Source organism: Pelobates fuscus, chromosome 10 (assembly GCF_036172605.1).
Source record: "Pelobates fuscus isolate aPelFus1 chromosome 10, aPelFus1.pri, whole genome shotgun sequence".
Classification (NCBI taxonomy): domain Eukaryota; kingdom Metazoa; phylum Chordata; class Amphibia; order Anura; family Pelobatidae; genus Pelobates; species Pelobates fuscus.
The window spans coordinates 115,434,084-115,456,583 of NC_086326.1; the positions used below are offsets into that span (position 1 = coordinate 115,434,084).

Consider the following 22,500-nt stretch of genomic DNA (forward strand, 5'->3'; position numbering starts at 1 on the left):
CGCCTGAATTACAAAATCCAGACCTTGTTAAAGTGCATGAATAAACCCATTAGCAGCCAGATGGTTTTGCCCCATTCAGACTTTGGTGAATTGCCCCAATAGAGTGCAAGTTCTCTTAACTTCCATGTGTATTCTATCTATCTGTAGGACAGTACAGGCAATCATTTCTTATTTCCGTCTAACAAACATTGAAAAATTCCAGACACTATTTTCTGTGTAAACAAAAATGTATTCTATACATATCTCCCCATCTCTTACCTGGCAGAGGAAATGAAATTATGTGTCTCCTTCCAATGCTGCAGGAGATTTGTACTCTCTTCATCCAGAACACGGATATTCAGATACGTAAAGATACCAGGATAAAAGTTGTCAATTTCCCGAGTAACATTCAGGATGTGACTGACCCTAATAGTGAAAAAATTAAATATACATGAATATAAGAAGAATAAAAGGAGATAAATAGGATCCATTAAAACAAAAACATTTTATGCAAAATTAATAATGTTTAAATTGTACAAAATTGAAAGAAATGTTGATTCCCCTTTCTGTCTTGATCTTAGTAAATGTAGCTCTACCTTTTCACCAACACAAGGACAAAGTTCCATTAAAGGTGTGTACAAGTATCCCTCTTTGAAGGTTAAAAGGACACTGTAAGCAAAAAAAAAAAAAAACAAGAACTTTCGCTTTGTGTAGTGCTTTTGGTGTTAAGATTATGTCCCCGCATTCTTACAGCTTAATTATCTTCCATTTAGAAGTTAAAGGGACACTATAGTCACCAGAACAACTACAGCTTAATGTAGTTGTTCTGGGGAGTAGAATAGCTGCCTTCAGGCATTTGCATGTAAACACTGCCCTTTCAGTGTTCCTGACCCTATAGTGATCCTTTCACCCCTGAGGACCGCAAGGCGTTCTATGCCGTCCCTATTTTGATGGCTCAAAACGCCCTGCGATTATATGTACTTACCCAGTCGTCGGCGATTCCACGCCGGCGATCGCGGTATGGGGACTAACCTGGGAGCTCAAGGAGTCCCCTTCCGTCCTCTTCGGCTCCTCTGGGCCATGTGATCGCGAGGTCCTTGCGAGGACCTCGCAATCACATGGACGGCATAGCAGTCCATGTCAATGCCAGCAGGGGGAGTGCCTGTAATGACAGGTACTCCCCCTGCTGTCTGAAAATGAAATAAAATAAGTTAAAAAAGTGTAAAATTAAATAATATATACTTCGATCATTTATTATATATATGATCTAAGTATATATACACACACATATACACACATACACTGTCTAAGTGTATTTTAATATTAATATACAGTATACATAATTTTATATATTAATATCAAAATACACGTACAATGATATTAATTAAATATATATATATATATATATATAATTTTCATTATATATACTTATATATAATAAAAAATAAATAAATCTGTAAATACGTTAAAAAATTAAATTTTAAAATTTAGAAAAAAAATATATATACATGTGTAATTTCGTTCTAACTGTATTTTAAAATTAATATATATATTGATATCAAAATACATGTAGAACTAAATATATACATCTATATACATAAGTATATACGTATATATTAATATATATATACCTATATATAAATAAAAATAATTTAAAAAAATTATACACATAATATATATATATATATATATATATATATATATATATATATATATATATATATATATATATATATACACATACATACACACACATATACATACACACGTATATATATATATATATATATATAATAATTCTACGTATATATTTATGTAATAATTTTACATAATTAGGTCATTTTATTAATTTCAATTTGCAGGACCTGCCTGTCAACCCAGGCCGAAAGTTCAGGGAATTTAATTTGCTAGCACTATATTTAACCCTGCAACTTTCCAAGACACCATAAAACCTGTCCATGGGGGAGTACTGTTTTACTCGGAAGACTTCGCTTAACACAAATATTAGTGTTTCAAAACAGTAAAATGTATTACGATGATATCGTCAGTGACAGTGACATTTTTAGCATTTTTCACACACAAATGGCACTTACACTGACGATATAATTGTTGTGATATGTTTTACTGTTTTGAAAACACTAATATTTGTGTTCAGCGAAGTCTCCCGAGTATAACAGTACCCCTTCATGTACAGGTTTTATGGTGTTTTCAAAAGTTACAGAGCCAAATAAAAGGCTTGAGTTTCAGTTTTTTCACATTAAAATTCACCAGGTTGGTTATGTTGCCTTTGAGACCATACGGTAGCCCAGGAATGAAAATTACCCCTATGATGGCATACCATTTGCAATAGTAGACAACCCAAGGTATTGCAAATGGGGTATATGTCCAGTCTTTTTAGTAGCCATTTGGTCACAAACACTGGCCAAAACTGGCGTTTTTTGCTTTTTTCCCCCACACACAAACAAATACTAACGCTAACTTTGGCCAGTGTTTGTGACCAAATGGCTACTAAAAAAGACTGGACATACCCCATTTGCAATACCTTGGGTTGTCTACTATTGCAAATGGTATGCCATTATGGGTGTAAATTTTATTCCTGGGCTACTATACAGTCCCAAAGGCAACGTAACCAATCTGGCGAATTTCAATTTCAAATGTAACACGCTATATTTGACCCTGTAACTTCCCAAAACACCATAAAACCTGTACATAGGGGGTACTGTTTTACACATGAGACTTTGCTAAATACAATTATGTGTATTTTATTGCAGTAAAAGCAAACAGTATTATGACATTGACATTTAAAATGTCATGTAGAACTAAAAAAATAAAATTTCTTATTTTTGCCCATTTTTTTCATATTAAATTATGTTTCATAGCTAAATATTTGATATTAAATGAAAGCCCTGTTTCCTCTGAATAAAATGATATATAATAAGGGGGGGTGCATTTAATATGAAAGAGGTGAATTACGGTTGGACAGACATATAGCGCAAATGCCAGGTTTTGTTTACGTTTTGTTTTATTCACAACGTGTACATTTGGCTCAGTCCTTAAGTGGTTAAGGGGTTAAATCACTGTGTTTATAATTCTAAAGTAAACACACTGTGCTGTAAGATCCGATTTAAAATTAAAGACTTATTTTCATGTTGGCTGTTTGAGTCAAAGAGTCAATGCCGGTGAAGGAGCTGCTATGGCTGCAATATAAAGCAGCAAAAGTAATTTAACTCCTAAATGGCAGAGAATTGAGCAAAGTGAACCATAGATTAAAATCGTTTCATGAAACTAAAGTTGTTTTGGTGCTTAGACTATCCCTTTAACTTATAGTTAGTTATGCTGTGTTTTTTTTTTTTTTTAATAATTAGTTTTTATTCAAAAGCCCATCTTTCCTATACCCCTCGTAAGTTGCTGCTCTTCACTTTTTGCTCTAAAAATTCTGCTATACTTTATGTCATGATTTAGGTTCTTGGGCATTAAAATGTACCTGTTACAATTCTACAACAGAAATCTGACAAAATCCCCCAAACTTTTGCTGTGCACTTAAAACACTGGTTATGCAATTCTCAGCAATGATATAAAAGAAATTCAATCTGGTCGGGACAAAACCAATCTGATCTTCATGGACCAAGCCCGGGAGTACTTTCTTTATCCTTTCTGCCAAAATTGACGAAAACAACTTTGAATCTACATTAATCAACGAAATTGGGCGATAATTCTTTAGCTCTTGGGGATCTTTGTCTTTTTTTAGGATTGGTAAAATATTCGCTTATAGCAATTCTTTTGGTCCTTTACCTTCCTCGACAATTTCATTAAAAGCATTTACCAAATGTTCCAATTAGATATCCTTATATATTCTATAAAAAACTATTTGTCAGACTGTCTGGGCCAGGAGTTTTGTAATTCACCAATTTTTTGATAGCTTGAATAAATTCTACTTGTGAGGGGTACATTTAGAGAGTTATTTTGTTCCAATGTTAATTTAGGGAAATTTATATCTTTTAGATAGTCTTATCTGGTCTTCATTGGGTTGTTTTGGGATGTTATAAAATTCTTCATAATAACTTTAATTTTTTTTTGCTATATTCTCTGGGTTTTTATTTGAAGTTAGATCTTTTTTAATACTTACAGTCTTGTTTTTCCCTGTTGTCCTCTTAAGTTTTTTTAGTTAGCCATTTTGTTATTTTATTATTATTATCATCATTTCCATTTTATTGATTTTATTTTCAATCTCTTCGAGTTGTTTTATTGTGTCATTAGTTAGGTGTCTCTTGTTATTTTTTGATAACTTATAATATTCTATATATAATTTTTCCCTAGACATTCCTTTTTCTCTCTGGATTTTATTTTTAAGTTTTATCAAGTACCCTCTCACTACGGCTTTAAAAGCATACTAAATAGTTGCAAACAACAGTCCTTCCGATTTGTTTTCCTTAAAATAGATTTCTAATTTGATTTTGTTCTGCTGTATTAGACAAAATGTTATCATCCAAGCACCACGTAGTGAAAGGTTATTATTTTCTTTTTCCTTTTATTTCAAACAAATTATAACTGTGGTCCGCCTATGGATTATCTTTTGATATTCTGCGTTTGTTCAACTAAACTGTTCTCACCCAGAACTAGGTCAATTCTAGACAATGGTGTACTCTAGAGTGGTGTGTATATTCTTCTTCTTCTGTATGATATACTCGCCATATGTCCAATAAGTTATTCACTTGCATTATATTTCTTAAGATCTTAGATTGTTTTATTTTCCTTGATTTTTTTAAAATCTAATACAGTATCTTGGACGCAGTTAAAATCTCCTGTCATAACCAACATTCCTAATTTAACTTTTTCTACTCTATCCATTATTTTCTTTAGGTACTTAGTTGGGAAGACATTGGGGAGATACATGTTTACAAAAGTATAATGAGTCGAATCTATTTTACACACCAAAATCTGATATCTTCCTTCGTTGTCTACCTCGGAATAGATTATCTCTTTCCTGGCCATTCATGGCAGCATCACTAATGGGTTAGCTCCGCCCCTAACATGAACAGGACAGGAAACAATTAATCAATTAATCAACCAGACTATAGGTATAAAAGGTCCGTCCTCCTTCCAACCCAGTGTCTTTTTTTCTGTCCTTAGCAGGACAAACAGGAATTATACCTTTAATTTTTTTTTTTTGAGGCCACCTTCCCATGGTTACATGGGTTCCTTCCAGATAAAGTTCAGCCTCTCTTTATCTGAAGAACTCAGTAATCAGCCTGCAAGAGCAGGACTAACTGAGTTAGGGTACAATTTAGTGTATGTACCTCTTTAAATGGAAAGGGCTGTAAAAAGATTAAATTATGTGGGGTCGGTGTATCCTTAAAAATTCCCCTTTAAGCATCAATAACCCCCCCCTCAGAATTGTGGCAGAAGAGAAGCTGGGTAAGTGACTGATTTGATCTTACCCTAAATACTGGGGATTTTCAGGGTAGTGTTTTGTCTGTTAAATTTCATCTTGTCTAAGGCTGGTGTCTGGGATTAAAATCATGGTGTTGGCTTGTGTTCCCCTGGAGTAGAGAGTTCGCATCTATGTCTACTCGTTCATCTGAAGCCACTTCCGGGTTCGGAAGGCGGGGCATGCGCAGTAGCACCGGCGTCGGGAAATTTCTATTGCGCATGCACGAACGGGCCTCTTAAAGCAATACGCGCCAAAATTAAAAAAAAAACGGGAAACCATAAATAAGCGTTTTTTGGACGTTCCCAATGCTTTGGCTGATGTTTGGGAACTGTTTTGGTGTGTTTAAGGCTGCCCTAGACTGATTTTTGCTGAAGTAAGGTAAAGATTCTTCTACTTGATAAATTTTAATATTTTTTTTTTTTCTCTTTGGTGGCTTAGTTGTCAAGTGTATTAGGATAACAAAAAATATTTTTTTTGTTTAAATAGATGGCTTCTCACTCTGCCTCAAGATCTGTGTCTAGAAAACATAGGTGAGCCTCATATATATATATATATATATATATATATATATATATATATATATATATATATATATATATATATATATATTTATTTATCCCGTATGGGAGGGGGTTAAAAGAGTGCCACTATGGGCCAAAAATATATTATTATAAATATGGCTCTTGTTTCTACAGCCCGAGCAATCCACAAGAGGATTCACCTAGAAAGCATAAAGAGAAAACGAATAGGTGTGTGAACTGCAATCAAATTGCACCTAGTGGACGTAACTTATGTCTAGATTGTCTGACAGAAGCCGCAGAAGGAAGGGAGAGAAGAAAGTCTCCACAGACAGAATTGAAAAAATGGATTGCAGAGGCGATCGCAGAAGGGTTCAAAACCACAAGCAAGATGTCCTCATCTAAACGCCTGAGAAGAGAAGAAATCTCCTCGGAGTCTAGTGATAATATGGAGATGGAGGATATGTCAGACGAAGAGGGTGAAGCTGAATAGGTTTCAAAAAGTCTGGATTCTAGATCAGTTGACAAATTGATCAACATAATCAGAGAGACCCTGAGATTCCCAGAGGAAGAAACTGAAATAAAGGAATCTGATAGATATTTTGAAGATTTGAGAGCCAATAGGCCTACTTTCCCAGTACAGGCTACCATAAAAGAGATAATTTCTCAAGAATGGCAAAAACCAGAAAGAAAAGCGACACTGAAAAGTAAGGTGTTCAGATTATATCCTTACGCTAAGACTGCAAAACCTGGAATTCTGTTCCCAAGATTGATGCCGCAGTCATTCATATGGCTAAAAAGACAGCCCTTCCCATTGACTCCATGGCTTATTTGAGAGAACCTATGGAGAAAAGGCTAGATGCCAGCCTGATAAAGTCGTACCTGGCCTTAGGATCAGCACTACATCCAGCAGTAGCATTAACAACATTAACAAGAGCTTTTAAGGTATGGCTAGACAACTTAGAAGAAGATATCACTAAAGGAGTTCGCAGAGAGCATCTACTGCAAGGAATGAGAGATCTGAAGCTGGCAACTGAATTTTGCTCAGAAGCATCTCTGGATGTTACCAGAATGGTGGCGAAAAGCATGGGCCTCTCTATAGCAGCAAGAAGAGCTTTATGGCTACACTCTTGGGGGGCAGACTACGCTTCAAAAGCATCCCTGTGCGCACTTCCTTTTCAAGGTGATCTCCTGTTTGGGAAGGTGTTGGATGAAGCGATACATAAGGCTGCGGATGGGAAGAAAGCGTTTCTTCCTCAAGTCAGAAAATACGGCTCTACAACATGGAAAGATAGGCGATATAAAGACCGGGCCTTTCGAGAAAGTAGAGCATATAAACCGGGGAAAGAATATTCCAGACCAAACTGGAGAAACACCCAGCAAAAATCTTCCAGAGGAAGGGGAGCTAGACAAGGTAAAAATTTCTGAACGTGTGCCGGCCCAGCCAGGAATTACAGGGGGAAGACTACATCTTTTCTATCCTGTCTGGGTCAGAAGTGTGACAGACGCCTGGGTCCTTTCAATTTTGGAAGAAGGATACAGGTTAGAATTCAAGACCATGCCAACAAAAAATGTGTTTACCCAGTCTTGGGTAGCAAAAGGAGAAAAGGAGAAAGCCATGAAAGATTGCATCTCAAAACTCCTGAAAGATCAAGTAATAGAATGCGTTCCAAAAAGAGAAAAGAAGAAGGGTCACTATTCTACTGCTTTTCTAGCCTCAAAACCTCAAAAGAAGTGGAGGCTTATCCTGGACTTGAAGAAGTTGAATTTAAAACTAAAAAGAAAATCATTCAAGATGGAATCTATTTCAACGATTATTCCAAACATCAGTGCGGGGGATTGGATGACGTCAATCGATCTAAAAGATGCGTACCACCAGATCCCAATCAACATGGGGCACCGGAAGTTCCTCAGGTTTTGTTTTTTTGGAAGTCACTACCAGTTCCGGGGACTCCCATTCGGATTAAGCCTGGCTCCGAGAACATTCTCAAAGGTGCTTATCGCATTAGTCGCAGTAATCAGAAAGCAAGGGATAGAGATATACCATTACTTGGACGATTTTCTGATTATAGGACCATCCAGCCATACGGTAGCACTCCACACCAAGTGGGTCGTGAATATACTCGTGAAACATGGGTGGAAACTAAACATGGAGAAGAGTATGATGGTTCCCTCTCAGAAGATTATATACCTGGGGGCTCCCATAGATACAGTAATCGGGCAAGTAAATCTATCAGTGGAAAGAATAGAGAGGATTCAGACAAAGATAAGGAATCTTCACTACAAGAGATGCATTACGGCACGGGAATTTATGAGCCTTATAGGTTCCCTTATGTCAACTATAGGCCTGGTGAAATGGGCACAGTGGAAGATGCGCCCGATCCAGATGCAGTTTCTGCGAGAATTCAAGACGCAAGAGGAAAACTGGGATCGAAACATTCCTATTTCTCGAAGAACAATAGACGACCTGACTTGGTGGGAGAATACCAAAAACCTTTCCGTGGGGTTTCCCCTGGAGGATCCATCTTGGATCACGGTAACGACAGACGCAAGTATAAGTGGTGGGGGTGCACACTTAGAAAGGGATTGGATTCAAGGATCCTGGACTCAGAGAGAGAGCAAGCTGCACTCAAACCTAAGGGAACTGAGAGCGATATTATATGCCCTGCGAGGGTTTAAACACGCAATATCGAATTCTTGGGTGAGGGTCCAGACGGAACAACAGAGCAGTGGCCTCATATGTAAACAGACAAGCCGGTACCAAAAGCAAGGCTCTGTTACGAGAAATATCTCCATTGATGGAATTTGCTCAAGACAAACTGCAGGGCCTGAAAGCAGTATATCTACCTGGGAAAGAAAATGTTCTGGCAGACTATTTGAGCAGAACAAAAATTCTATCGGGAGAATGGCAATTAAACCCAGAGGTTTTTCAACAGATAGCATCAAGGTGGGGCACACCCCAGGTCGATTTGATGGCTTCGTTTCGGAATGCTCAAGTCCCGAAGTTTTTTTCTCTGAAGGCAGAATATCAGTCAGCAGGACAAGATGCCTTTTCCCATCATTGGGACTTCGATCTGGGGTATGCATTCCCTCCCCTGCCTATGATTCACAGGTTGTTGAGGAAGATTCAGAAGGAAAAGAAGATCGTGATTGCTATACTTCCGAGTTGGCCAAGAAGACCATGGTTTCCCCTCCTGAACAAGATGTGCGTGGGTCCTCCATGGCCTCTTCCTCGAAGAATGGACCTGTTGATACAAGGTCCAGCGGTGCATCCCAATCCGAACCAATGGAAATTGGCGGCCTGGCTCTTGAAAAGCAGAGACTTTTAGAACAAGGAGTACCAGAGCCGGTGGTGAATACTTTGCTGAAATCCAGAAAAAGTTCCACATCTGCATGTTACCACAGGATATGGGATGTGTTTCGTGTATGGGCGAATAATAAGTCCAAGAATTTCCTACAGCCTTCGAATTTAGATGTTCTGGAGTTCCTAAACGAAGGTCTAGAAAAGGGCTTAAGCTTAAGCACTCTGAAGGTGCAGTCATCAGCTCTATCAGCCCTGTGTAACACCTCCTGGGCATTAGACCCCATCATTGCGAGGTTCTTTAAGGCAGCTATACGCATAAGACCTCCTTCTAGAAACTACGCTCCTCCTTGGGATCTTCCTTTGGTACTGGATGTGTTGTCAGAAAACCCCTTTGCTCCGTTGGATGAGTTGGGTATTATTAATCTGACGTACAAGACTTTGTTCTTGGTGGCAATCACGACAGCAAAAAGAATGTCGGAGATTCAAGCCTTCTCCAGTGATCCTGACCACGTTCAGGTCTTTCATGATAGAATTATCCTAAGACCTAGAATGGAATTCCTACCAAAGGTGGTTTCTAGTTTTCATTTGGCTCAACAAGTGGTTCTACCTTCCGTTTACCAGTACCCCTCTTCTGCGGAAGAAGTTAAGCTCCATCACTTGGATGTGAGGGAGTGTGTCATGAAATATATTGAGGTCTCAAACAAGTTTAGAAAATCGGAGCAATTGTTTATTATCCAGTCAGGATACAGACAAGGGGAGGCGGCATCTACGGCTACTTTAAGGCGTTGGGTTTCTAATACCATCAATATGGCGTATAAACTAAATAAAATATCTCCTCCGGAAAAGATAAAGACGCACTCTACGAGAGCATTGGCCACCTCCTGGGCTAATTGGGCAGAGGTTCCTTCTGATGACATATGCAGGGCAGCCACCTGGTCGTCACCTATAACCTTCATCAAACATTACAAACTGGATGTGGTCTCTTCCTCATCATCCTTCGGTAGAGGGGTTTTGTCCTCAGTGAATCTCTCGTGAATGAATTCTCCTTTGCAGCATGATATTGGAGTCTCGTTTTTATTCACCCTCCCTTGATTGCGGAGCTTGGGTATTACCCATTAGTGATGCTGCCATGAATGGCCAGGAACATAGAAAATGTTCTCCATACTTACCGTAATTTTCTTTTCCTGGCTATAATTCATGGCAGCATCAGCAACCCTCCCAATAATTTTTTTTTAAGCTTTATACTAGACTGTGGGTTGGAAGGAGGAGGGACCTTTTATACCTATAGTCTGGTTGATTAATTGATTAATTGTGTCCTGTCCTGTTCCTGTTAGGGGCGGAGCTAACCCATTAGTGATGCTGCCATGAATTATAGCCAGGAAAAGAAAATTTTCTATATTATTAAGCTTTTATGAAAAAATAATAACTACTCCTCTTTTTTTTTTAACTCTCTAAAAACGCGTGTGCAGCTACTTCAAACCACTCATATTTCCATCTACCGGTAATCTCTTCCTCCCTTTTCCAGTTTCTTGAATCATTGCATTGCTATATCTATCCGGTTCTTTCTGAGTAATTCATATAAAAGATTTCTTTTAAATGGAGTATTTAAACCCTGTATATTCATAGAAATGCACTTCAGAGTTATATTCTAGCTATTTACTCCTTGTCCCAGTCTCTGCATTCCCCACAAAAACACTACATAAAAGTTCTCCTATAAAACAAGAAGAACAAAACACATTCTCACCTCCATCAGAGGTGACTCGTGGTCTCCTCTTAATGTAAACCTTAATGTAAGGACCCATAATGTTAAGGGCTAAGGTCCACTAAATGACCGCCAAGCAGAGGCATTACAAGGGTTGATCTCGGCCGATAATTACTATACGTTAGATTCCGCCATGTCTATCAATCTATGAGATCAGGACACAATCTGCCTTTCAATAGGCATATAAAGAAAATATCACCCTGAAATTACAACTTATTCTACTACCTAAACCATAAATTTACCCAGTGAATATATCCCACTTTTCTAATGTGAACGTTTTTCCTACCACACTTCTTTTATTATATAAAACCCATAGTGTCTTACAATTTTTTAATTACCGTATATACTCGAGTATAAGCCGACCCGAATATAAGCCGAGGCCCCTAATTTTATCCCAAAAAACTGGGAAAACTTATTGACTCGAGTATAAGACTAGGGTGGGAAATGCAGCAGCTACTGGTAAATTTATATATAAAATTAGATCCTAAAAAAAATATTAATTGAATATTTATTTACAGTGTGTGTATAATGAATGCAGTGTGTGCGTATGTGTGTGTGTATGAGTGCAGCGTGTGTGTATGAGTGCAGTGTGTATGAGTGCAGTGTGTGTGTGCATGAATGCAGTGTGTGTGTGTGTGCATGAATGCAGTGTGTGTGTGTATGAATGTAGTGTGTGAATGCAGTGTGTGCAGGGCCGGTGCAAGGATATTTGCCGCCGTAGGCAAAAAAAATTTTTGCCGCCCCCTCCCCCCCCCCCATATGTCCTGACTTCCCCTCCTCCTCCCTCAGTGGTCCTTACCTCCCCACCCCCGTGTTCCTTCACCCCCCCCCCAGTGGTCCTGACTCACCCCTCCCCTAGTGGTCCTTACCCTCCCCTCCCCTAGTGGTCCTTACTTCCCCCTCCCCTCCCATAGTGGTCCTTATCCCACCCCCTCCCTCTCATAGTGGTCCTTATCCCCCTTCTCCCTCCCATAGTGTTCCTTATCCCCCCCATCCCTCCCATAGTGGTCCATATACCCCCCTCCCTCCCATAGTGGTCCTTATACCCCCCCTCCCTCCCATAGTGGTCCTTATACCCCCCCTCCCTCCCATAGTGGTCCTTATACCCCCCCTCCCTCCCATAGTGGTCCTTATACCCCCCCTCCCTCCCATAGCGGTCCTTATACCCCCCTCCCTCCCATAGTGGTCCTTAACCCACCCCCACCCTCCCATAGTGGTCCTTATCCCCCTTCTCCCTCCCATAGTGTTCCTTATTCCCCCCCCCCATCCCTCCCATAGTGGTCCATATACCCCCCCTCCCTCCCATAGTGGTCCTTATACCCCCCCTCCCTCCCATAGTGGTCCTTATACCCCCCCTCCCTCCCATAGTGGTCCTTATACCCCCCCTCCCTCCCATAGCGGTCCTTATACCCCCCTCCCTCCCATAGTGGTCCTTAACCCACCCCCACCCTCCCATAGTGGTCCTTATACCCCCCCCCCTCCCATAGTGGTCCTTATACCCCTTTTTTTTGTTATTATTATTTTTTTTTTTATTCTTATTATTTTTATATTATTATTTCTTATTTTATTTATATATTTTTTTTTTTCGTCCCCCCTCCCTGCTTGATATATGGCAGGGAGGGGGGCTCTCCTTCCCTGGTGGTCCAGTGGTAGTTCAGTGGGGGGGGGGGGGAGGGGGGCTGGCAGAGCTCTCGCGAGATTTACACTGGGAGCTGACCGAGGTGCTGAACGGACGGCGCAGAGGAGGAGAGAGCTGACAGGAGCTGCAGAACAGGTAAGTTACAGCTCTGCCAGCCCCCCTCTCCCCCCAGTCTGTATTATGGCAATGCAAATTGCCATAATACAGACCTTGACTCGAGTATAAGCCGAGTTGGGGTTTTTCAGCCCAAAAAATGGGCTGAAAAACTCTGCTTATACTCGAGTATATACGGTATCTTGCAAGATTATTCTTTCCAAAGCTTATCTAATGATTTTATTGTTCTTTAATCCTTTCTTTAAATCATTCTCTTGTGTGGAAATACTCATTTACTAAAGCTTTCCTTTAAATCTTACAAAACATTTTTCTCTGTCCAATTCTTCTGTGTTTCTTCTTAAATTTGTGTTTGCGTTAAATCTCTATTAAAAAGTTCTATATCAAAATCCGCGGTGTTTTTTCTCATTAATAGCATCGTAATTCATTTAGTGTCTGAGTCAAATCTCAGTTTACTGTTTAGTGCCACTGTTTAGTGAAAAAGTTTTCTTTCTTTGTCTCTCTCCGATATGTATTTTCTATCATCATTTCTAAATTAGGGGCTTATATATTTAACGCTGCGAACAACTCGATTAAAAATTATTTTATTCTTTCATACGAGATATATCCTCAGGAATATTTTGTATTCTTATATTTTTCGCCCTTTGTCTATCCTCTAGTTGGTTCAGTCGTATTTCTAAGTTGTTCAGATCCGTCTTCATTTTTTCCTGCACCTCAGAGACTGTTTTATAGTGAAATGCTATTGTTTGTTTTTCTTCTATTTTAGTTATTTTCATGTTCTTCTATTTGCAGTTTAAATTGTCTTGTGCTGTTGTCTAGCTCTTTTAAATATCTCAGTTTGATTGTCCAAGTTATATTTAATAAATTCTTGGAGGGTAGACATAGAGCTTCTTCTATCCTCTACTACGGATTCCACTGCAAAATAGTTTTCTGCTCCCGGTTTATTTTGGGGGGGAGAAAAAAGCAGATAGGTGTTTGTCTTGTTTGCTGTCTTTAAGTTCTTTCTTTTTTGGCATTTTTGCCATAGCCATTTCCACTGCTTAGTTCAACGGCCCCTTATATTCCTTTTTTCCCCCAAATATTTATTTTGTTTGCTTCACTTTTTCCTCTTTTACTTTGCCACCTTAATTTTTTCTTCACGTTATTATTTCTATGTGAAGCTTTGAAATTATGCATATTTAAATTATATTTAATAGAGCTTTCTTATATCCCCCTTTCTTTTTATACAGGGGTATAGTATTCCATAGAACACCACACCGTTTTCACCCTTTATATTCAAGCATCCTGGTCTTCCATAACACCTCAGCAGTGCCACAGGCTGATAGCTTCCATGCCACGTCGCATTGAGGCAGTAATTTCTGCAAAAGGGGCCCAAACCAAGTACTGAGTCCATATGCATGCTTATACTTTTCAGAGGTCCGATATTGTTCTATGTACACTCCTTGTTTTATTGATTGCATGTAATATTCTAATTTACTGAGATTACGGGTTTGGGGTTTTCATGAGCTGCAAGCCATAATCATCGCACTTATGACAAATCACGGCTTGAACTATCTTGCTTTGCATGCAATGCGTCTATCTCATATATTAGTTTCCCCTTTTACGTTGCATTACTGAAATAAATTAACTTTTGCACGATATTCTAATTTTTCGAGTATCACCTGTATAATTGGTGAGACTTCCAACCATAACTCACTCACTTATGTAATGGATGCTAGTAAAACCGACCCCTTTGGAAGGGGACCAACTTGCAACACAGTGAGAGAGAAATGCTAAAAGTCAAAATGGTAGTCACATATGTAAAAAAGCAATAATGCTCAGACAAAAATTCTCACTTGTTCCTCTGAAGCTCTTCCAAGTTAGATGCATTCCACTCAGACCCCTGTCAGAAACAACATGAAATTGAGAGATCAACACAAAATAACCAACATTTATAAGAGTGCACAAAAATAAGATACGAAAAAATATTTTACCAGATAAAGATATGGGAAGATTTCAGAAGGTTTGTCCATCTGTGCAAGGATTATAATCATCTCATTATCTATAAACTCTGTGTATTGCTGCAGATTACACTGAGAGTGTTGCTCGAGGGCATTCCTTACCTAATATAAAAGAAAGTAAAGAGAAGATTGAAAATGTAGAAGAAAGCGGAGGAAAGTGAAATATTTGGTGGTTAAATTTTGATGAACAGTACACTAAATTCCAATTGAAATCTGAAATGCAAATTAATATAAGTTCGCTACAATTTGGAGTTTTCTGGGAGAAAAAAAAACAAATGTTTCTTTGTGGGTATAACCCACTTACCTCCTTGGATGTTATGTTCTCCAGGTCACACTCCCTCAGGATATCTCTGAGTTTTCTTTTAATGATTTTTTCAGTTTCCTTTCTGTATGATAAACAGCAAAAAATACTATCTTCACACAAGCAGAGACACAATTAGAACATCGTCATGTTCAAGTTTTTTTTTTTTTAAAGCCAAACCTATAAAGGGGTGCACTCTCTCAAAACAGAAAACAATTTATTCTCCAAGCATCATATAACATATAAAAACAATCATAAAAATATTCCTATTACGTCTCCCCAGTGGAAACTCAACAACTTACTCCTTAACGACACACTCTCACAACTGCAATCCTCCATTGCACAATACTTTGCTGAAAACACAAACACAGACACTTCATCAACCACCACATGGGAAGCTCATAAATGTGTCATACGAGGAGAACTTATAAAAATAGCCTCAGCACAAAAACGCAAAAGAGAGGAAAGCACTACGCTCCTAATGAACAAAATTACTAAGCTAGAAGAATTACATGTGAATTATAAATTGCTCACAACCTACAAAACTAGGGATGCACCGAAATGAAAATTCTGGGCCGAAACTGAAAATGTAAGATGCCTTTGGCTGAAAACCGAAAAATGAAGTTTTTCCCCCAATGATTTTAAAATGTTTTTTTTCTGGGGGCGGGGCCTGACCGCAATGGAGAGCAGACGTGCTTTGGAGGAGTTCAATACCAATAGCTCAATACCGGACAAACCAAGCGAAACCCTGTGCCTACAACTCACAGACTGAGTGGAAAAGCGGACAAAAAACTGTTGGGAAACCCGTAGCTCTACCATGGCTGATGCGGCCTGGCGCACGTGGCTGATGCGGCCTGGGGACACGGCCGAACCCCTGGACCGGAGAAGCCAGAAAGACACCAGTCCCATATCAGTGCCCTGTTACTCCCCCCTTCTGGACCAGGGGGATGATCCCGGTCCGCCCCAGGAGGGCTACTCAGCTCACACAGCAGCATACTGGGAACAGGGGAAAGCGACACCGCACCTAACATGGCGGACGTCACGTGGCCTCCACGACCCAGCGCTCACCAAGAGGACATCCTCACCAGACTAGAACGGCACATCACAAATTTTTGGCGGCAGTTAGAAAGGCGGATGAAATGTCCAGAACCTCCACCGGAGACTACTCACCACATACCGCGAAGACCCCCTCCCAAGCCGGCAACTCTACCAGCGGGTAAAATCCCAACATGACGGCGGATCAAGTACCGCTCCCCACCCAAACACAAAGCGGCACCACGGAAGCCACACAGTGGAATACAAATGAGTCACACCCGCAGCTGGAGATGGGGAAAGGGACCCCCCCCCAAAAAATCGACCTACCTGAGGAAAGATCCTTGTCCCCAAAAGGACTAGCAATTATAACACAGCCTGCTGGTACCAAGACAAACAACGCTGTTTAAAATATGTCAAAGTTATTGTTAGGTTTTGTTTTTTATTTATGTTTGGTTAACTACTGGCTGTCTGCCTTTACTTAAATGTACTTAAATTCATTTAATTGCCTGTAACGCAGCCTACCCTAGCGACGATAGACCACCATGTTAATTATTGGTGACTCCCTTTAGTACCTTACTGACTCCAATGCCCAGTATCCTACCAGCCACTAGAGCAGGGGTAGGCAACCTTTTAGCAGCACTGTGCCGATATAGGATTGTGATGTCCCGTAGATTGCCGATCCTATTTTTTTTAAATTAAGGTGTGTATGCTGCCGTATTCTGCTTGGGTTATTTTTACTGTAATTGCTTTGTATCGTATATTTTGTGCGTATATGTTCATTAGTAGTTTATGGTATCGTGTATGATACATATGAATGTGGGCTGTGTATGGCTGCTTGTGGAATTGTGTGTGGATGGATATGTCACATTGTGTGTTTGGTAGTGTGTGGGGGCTGTTTGGGGTATTGCATGTGGGGTTGTGTGCATGTATGTATATTGTTAGTGGTGTTGCATTTGTGCGGATTGTGTGTATGTTTGTTTGTGGGCTGTTCATATTATTTGTATGAGGGGAGGGTTATTCTGCATTTCTGTGTATATCTAGCAGTGTGGGTGGGTTCCCTGGGTTCCAGTGGGGACCAGGCTGGCCAGGTACAGGTCAAGGACAGGAGCTGCGATAGCTGCTCTACTAAAGTGTGGATTCCCATTCACAAGTGCTGGGAGGCAGTGATCTCAGATCAGTTACTCTATGTGCTGCAATGCATAAATTGAAGATTGTCCTTCACCACCTCTTCGTATTAGCAAATATCTGAAGTTTTACTGGGACTCCTGATAGGCCAGAGTGCGTTTGGCTCCAGCAGCCTTGAGTGCTGTACAAAGACACCTCGAGTGCCGTGCATGGCACTAGTGCCGTAGGTTGCCTACCCCTGCACTAGAGTATACTGCTTCTATCCTACCACTGGGCTTGGCAACTCAGAACTGCTAGAAACAATCACCCGCACAACCTGCACTAGATAAAACTGATCTAAAATAGATACTAGCATTGCATGTTAGGCCCTATTTGCATTTACGTTACCAGTTTAAGCTATAATTTTTGTTGTTATAATGTCTAAGACCTGGCTACCTCACCATAACGTGACCTATCAAGCGTTAACTCTAAGGCACTAATCGTACGCTCCCGCATAACCCAAGCCACTACTATAGTCTAACTTTGTCCGGACCACCCTTCATTATTAAAAATGTGCTGATAACCTATTGCTCTATCACACTAGTATATCATGTGAACTGTTCCTCATGGCACATACTTGTCAAAAAACCTACTTGATATTACGCTTATGTCTAACTACTTTTAATATTATCTCGTTAGTAATACCATGAAACGCCAAATTACAAAAAATGTGCAAGTTCTCTATATACCACATAAATGTTTATCACTCTATGAAAATCGCGCTTGTGAGAGCTAATGTGGCTATAAAAGTACTGTTGTAATCTCCTATGCACAACAAAAAAAATAAAAATTTGTCCTTTAGAATACACACTTAGCAACCCCATCTTTTTTTATATAAAAAGAGAATGCTTTTTTTTTTTTTTAGGTGGATTGCTGCGAGTCAGGTATGATCTTGCAGGGGCATAGGATTAAACCAAAGGTGTGCACAGAAAAAGACCAACCTTACTGGAAACAGACTGGAGATGCCCACAAGGCACTCAGTGTCTCCTCAGGCTCCTAAAATCCCCAGTGATGCAAATGACACATTTACAAGATTACATACTCAGCTCAGCCAATAAGAGTTCAATGTAAGCGGAGTTGCTGATATGACCGTTTCCTACAGTTTCTCAGAAATGCAGTTTTCAACTGCAAGGTTGTATGGGCAGCATCTTTGCCCTAAAATCACTTCATTAAAGTGATGTTATGGTGGTGCATAGCCTGTCCCTTTAAACTTTCAAATCAGCTTCTGTTAAAAACAGACTGTTCTGCATGATTAGTTACTCTTATTTTCTGCAACACTCAAGATGGCTGGGCTTTAGCCATCTGCTTAAATATCAGGAACAATGAGCTATTTTACAATATTAACTTTAGCTGGACAAATAAAGATATAAAGATAAGATGGTGCAACACAGTGTAAAAAACAAAAACAAAAAACAAAACAGTCTCTCTCTCCCAATGCTTTCCCTTCCTCATAGATGCAGTGTCAGGTCTGCTGCTGAGGGGCAGTGTTGTTAGCCTAATGTGTAATTTTCTGAAGCCTGGTCAGTTACAGCCATCGATCCCCCTGTCCCCATACACTGCACATATACCTTGGCAGCCATGCTGTGCGGAACTCACACATACTTCCCATAGAACGTTGCCTTGGAACGTCCAAGGGCTTTGCTGGGATCAGGCACACGCCGGCTTACGATTGGCTGCCGTAAGGCCAGCCTCCCCGTGCCTGTCACGTGACCGCCGTGTCCTTCTGCCCTGTAGAGGAGACGGTAGAAGGCTGGGCACCGGGGGAGGTAAGACCTGGACTGCGCTCCGCCATGCTACAAGAAGTAACCGGCTTGAGGGAAGCGCATTGCGCTCTCCTCCTGACATTGCGCGACCAGGGCCGGTGCACCCTAAGGTTGCCACCTTATAGTAGTGCTGGAAGGAGGTGGGGGGGGGGAGGGGGAATATTTTCGGCAGCCGAAATTTTGGTGCATCCCTATACAAAACAATAACCGTTAAATATCTGAGCTCACTACACTTTTGAACTTGCACGCTAAACATAGAACATTACGCACTAAACATACCTACTACACTCAAGGTGGTAAATGCAGCCACCTCCTGGCAACAGAGACCACATATGTTCATCTCCTCCATTAAATTAGCAAATGGCACACAATCCCACCTAATGTCTGATAATATATCAGCCTTTCAAGAGTTCTACACAAAGCTGTATAATCTTAGAGATTCACCTCCATCCACATCAGAGAAACAATCTTTTATTTCAATCTTTTCAAAACGAATCAAAACAACCATCCCAAGCAATGTCGTAGACTCGCTGGACCAACCCGTCACTAGATAAATTCAAACTAATAGTAAAACAACTCCCCCTAGGCAAGAGCCCTGGCCCAGACGGCTTTATAGCCAATTATTACAAAACTTCCACCTCTGTTTTATCCCAACCCTTCTTAGATTCCTTCAACTTGTTACTCCACATCCCTGCCTTACCGCCCTCAGCTTTAGAAGCCACCATAGCCTTGCTCCCTAAACCAGGTAAAGACACGACCAGTTGCAGCAACTATAGGCCAATTTCTCTCCTCAATATAGACATTAAACTGTTCACTAAAATACTGGCCAACAGCCTGAGGCAATTGCTTCCGGGGTTAATCCACCCTGACCAGTCGTGCTTTGTGCCCAGCAGAGAAGCAAAAAATAACACCACCAAAATGATTAACTTGATGAAATGATCCAAAACGCCTAGTGTCTCTCCAACGACGCTGAGAAGGCATTCGACAAGGTGGATTGGTCCCTGATGGTGGCTACGATGTACTGCCTAGGCTTTGGCCCTCGTTGGCTCAGCTGGCTGAGGGCAATATACTCAACCTCAACTGCCAGATTGCGCATAAACGGGAAGCTTTCACAGGCAGTCAAGATTTCCAATGGCACAAGGGACAGAGGTGCCCACTATCCCCCCCATTTTAATTTTAATTCTTGAACCCTTCCTACAGGGGATTAGAGACAACCCCCAAATCAGGGGCCTCAGGGTAAAGGGAGAAGACTAGAAATCTCCGCATTTGCCGATGATCTCCTCTTTACATTCTTGGACCCTCTACACACCCTCCCATTTATACTCAAGAAAATATCATTGTATAATAGAATATCCAACTTCCAGGCAAATTTATCCAAATTCGAAATCCTGGCACTGACCACATCCGCAGACCTAGACAAAACACTCAAAGAGAGCTTTGACTTCACATGGGCCTCTGAAGCTACCAAATATTTGGGAGTCTCATTGCCCAAACATCTAAACCGTCTGTATAAGCTAAACTTTCCTCTGCTCTTGACAATAAACAAGGACCTAAAGACCTGGCATAAACCTCAGTACAGATGGTTTGGTAGACTCAGCATCCTTAAGGTGAACGTTCTGCTACGCCTGCTGCACATTTTGCAAGTACTGCCAATCACACTACCTAGACACTTCTTTGCCACCACACGGAAGCTAGTTATGACCTTTCTTTGGTCACAGCAACAACCCCGGTCAGAGTATTCCCTCCCTTTGCCAGCACCGAATAGAAGGGAGGCCTGGGACTCCCAAATGTCGAGTTATAGCACAAGGCGGTACACATGACCGGACTGTATGACTGGACGAACACAGATAATGCTCTACAATGGGTCAAGATCGGCCTTAATAGTTGAGGTTCCCGTCCTCTCCCATCGCACAACTCTAGCCAGCACTTCTTGCCACTCAGATTACCCAACCATTGCCGCAACCCTTCGCATTTGGTCTTCCAGAAGACAATCAGTAAACCTGTCAACCCCGCCATATCCTCTATACCCCTTCACCCATATCCCTCTATTCTGGGAGGGGGAAATCGGGCAAAACATACAAAAATCACACCACAAAATTCCTCACGCTTCACTCAATTTCCAACGAGTAGGGGATCCAACCCCTGACCTCGATCCGCCACAACATAGAACCTACAGGCTTACAACACTTCCAGTATAATCAATTGGTCCATTTTATCAAACGCTCCAATTTACTGCCAGCAGGGAAGTGAGAACTGACACAAACACCATGTAAACACATCCGATGTTTGCTGGAGATGCCATCAGCCCGGTGCACATATGGTGGCAATGCACATTGATCACCAAATTTTGGAAACAAATGTATACACTTATCCAATCGATCACGAATGCCCAGACACAGTTCTTTCTTGATAACCCACCTCCTTACTGCAGCGTACCAACTCATTCCGCTCAGGTGGAAAAAGGTAGGCCCCCCACGATCAGGGAATGGATCCAAAGGGTGGAGATAGTAAGGGTAGTGGAAGAAATCACCTTTTTAGTGTCCAAGAAAATACTCCAGATACACTGACACCTAGGGTCCCTGGCTGGCATTTATCCACTCCGCTGATCAAGTCAACTAGATTGGGATACCCTATTAGAAATATGTAATGTTGCCTGTTTGTTTCAAGCGGTAGGCTACCTACAACGGGTGTGCATACTGCCAGAGATGGCAGTCACACTAGTAACACTAAACTGTGTCCTGTGCACCAAATCATCACCAGAGTACCTGTAACACATGGTGATTTGAGTAGATGTGCCTCAAACTCTTTAACCCTCTATGAACTGTAACTTAACAGATTGTTATGCTATATCTGTACACCTGAAACACTTCCTACTGTTCACCACTTTACTCTGTAACGTACCATGCATTGCCTTATGTCTTAAGCTTAACATACAAGTTTGTGTTAACGATTACTTAAACCCAAATGAAAAAAAATAGTTTAAAAAAAAGTATGCCTACTAGGCACTCGGTTATAAATAAAACACTTCTTCTACCCAATGTGCTTGTGCTTGCATGCAAAAAAAAGCACAGATGAATGCTAAAGACAAGCCCATTCGGATCATAACCACATAAAACAGTTCATACTTTGAGCAGAGATGATGGTTTAGGAGTTACCTTACAAAGCTGCATAGGGATACAGCCATTTTTTTTTTTTTAAGTACCTTTATATGTAATCTTAAACATTATTTCCACCCCATTGCTCCGACTAATTCATGAAATAGTTTTGGATAGTCTTTACTGTATATTCTAACCTCTCTGGCGCACTCGGGTCCTTGCGGGTGGATGTTACTTCAGAGGAAGATATCCATGCATTCAAACAACCTTGAGGTGACAGACACAGTCCCATGTAGTAGTTGACTCCAGACTGGAGGCTGCTGCCGGTCATGTTGGTTGAAATAGCACCTTCACAGGCTTTATGAAGCACCTGTAGAAGTGACCTGTAATAAAGTGCA

General features: G+C 40.6%; 1 protein-coding gene across 1 annotated transcript in view; it reads right to left on the minus strand.

The window, feature by feature from the left end:
• SSH3 (slingshot protein phosphatase 3) overlaps positions 1–22,500 on the minus strand; it is a 116,498-nt gene that overhangs the window by 27,204 nt on the left and 66,794 nt on the right. Inside the window, exons 8-12 of the mRNA XM_063434981.1 lie at positions 22,300–22,485; positions 15,049–15,130; positions 14,718–14,846; positions 14,580–14,626; positions 259–405 (exon numbers count right to left, since the gene is read on the minus strand). Of these exons, the coding sequence (XP_063291051.1) occupies positions 259–405; positions 14,580–14,626; positions 14,718–14,846; positions 15,049–15,130; positions 22,300–22,485 (591 nt within the window). The remainder of the gene's footprint in view (positions 1–258; positions 406–14,579; positions 14,627–14,717; positions 14,847–15,048; positions 15,131–22,299; positions 22,486–22,500) is intronic.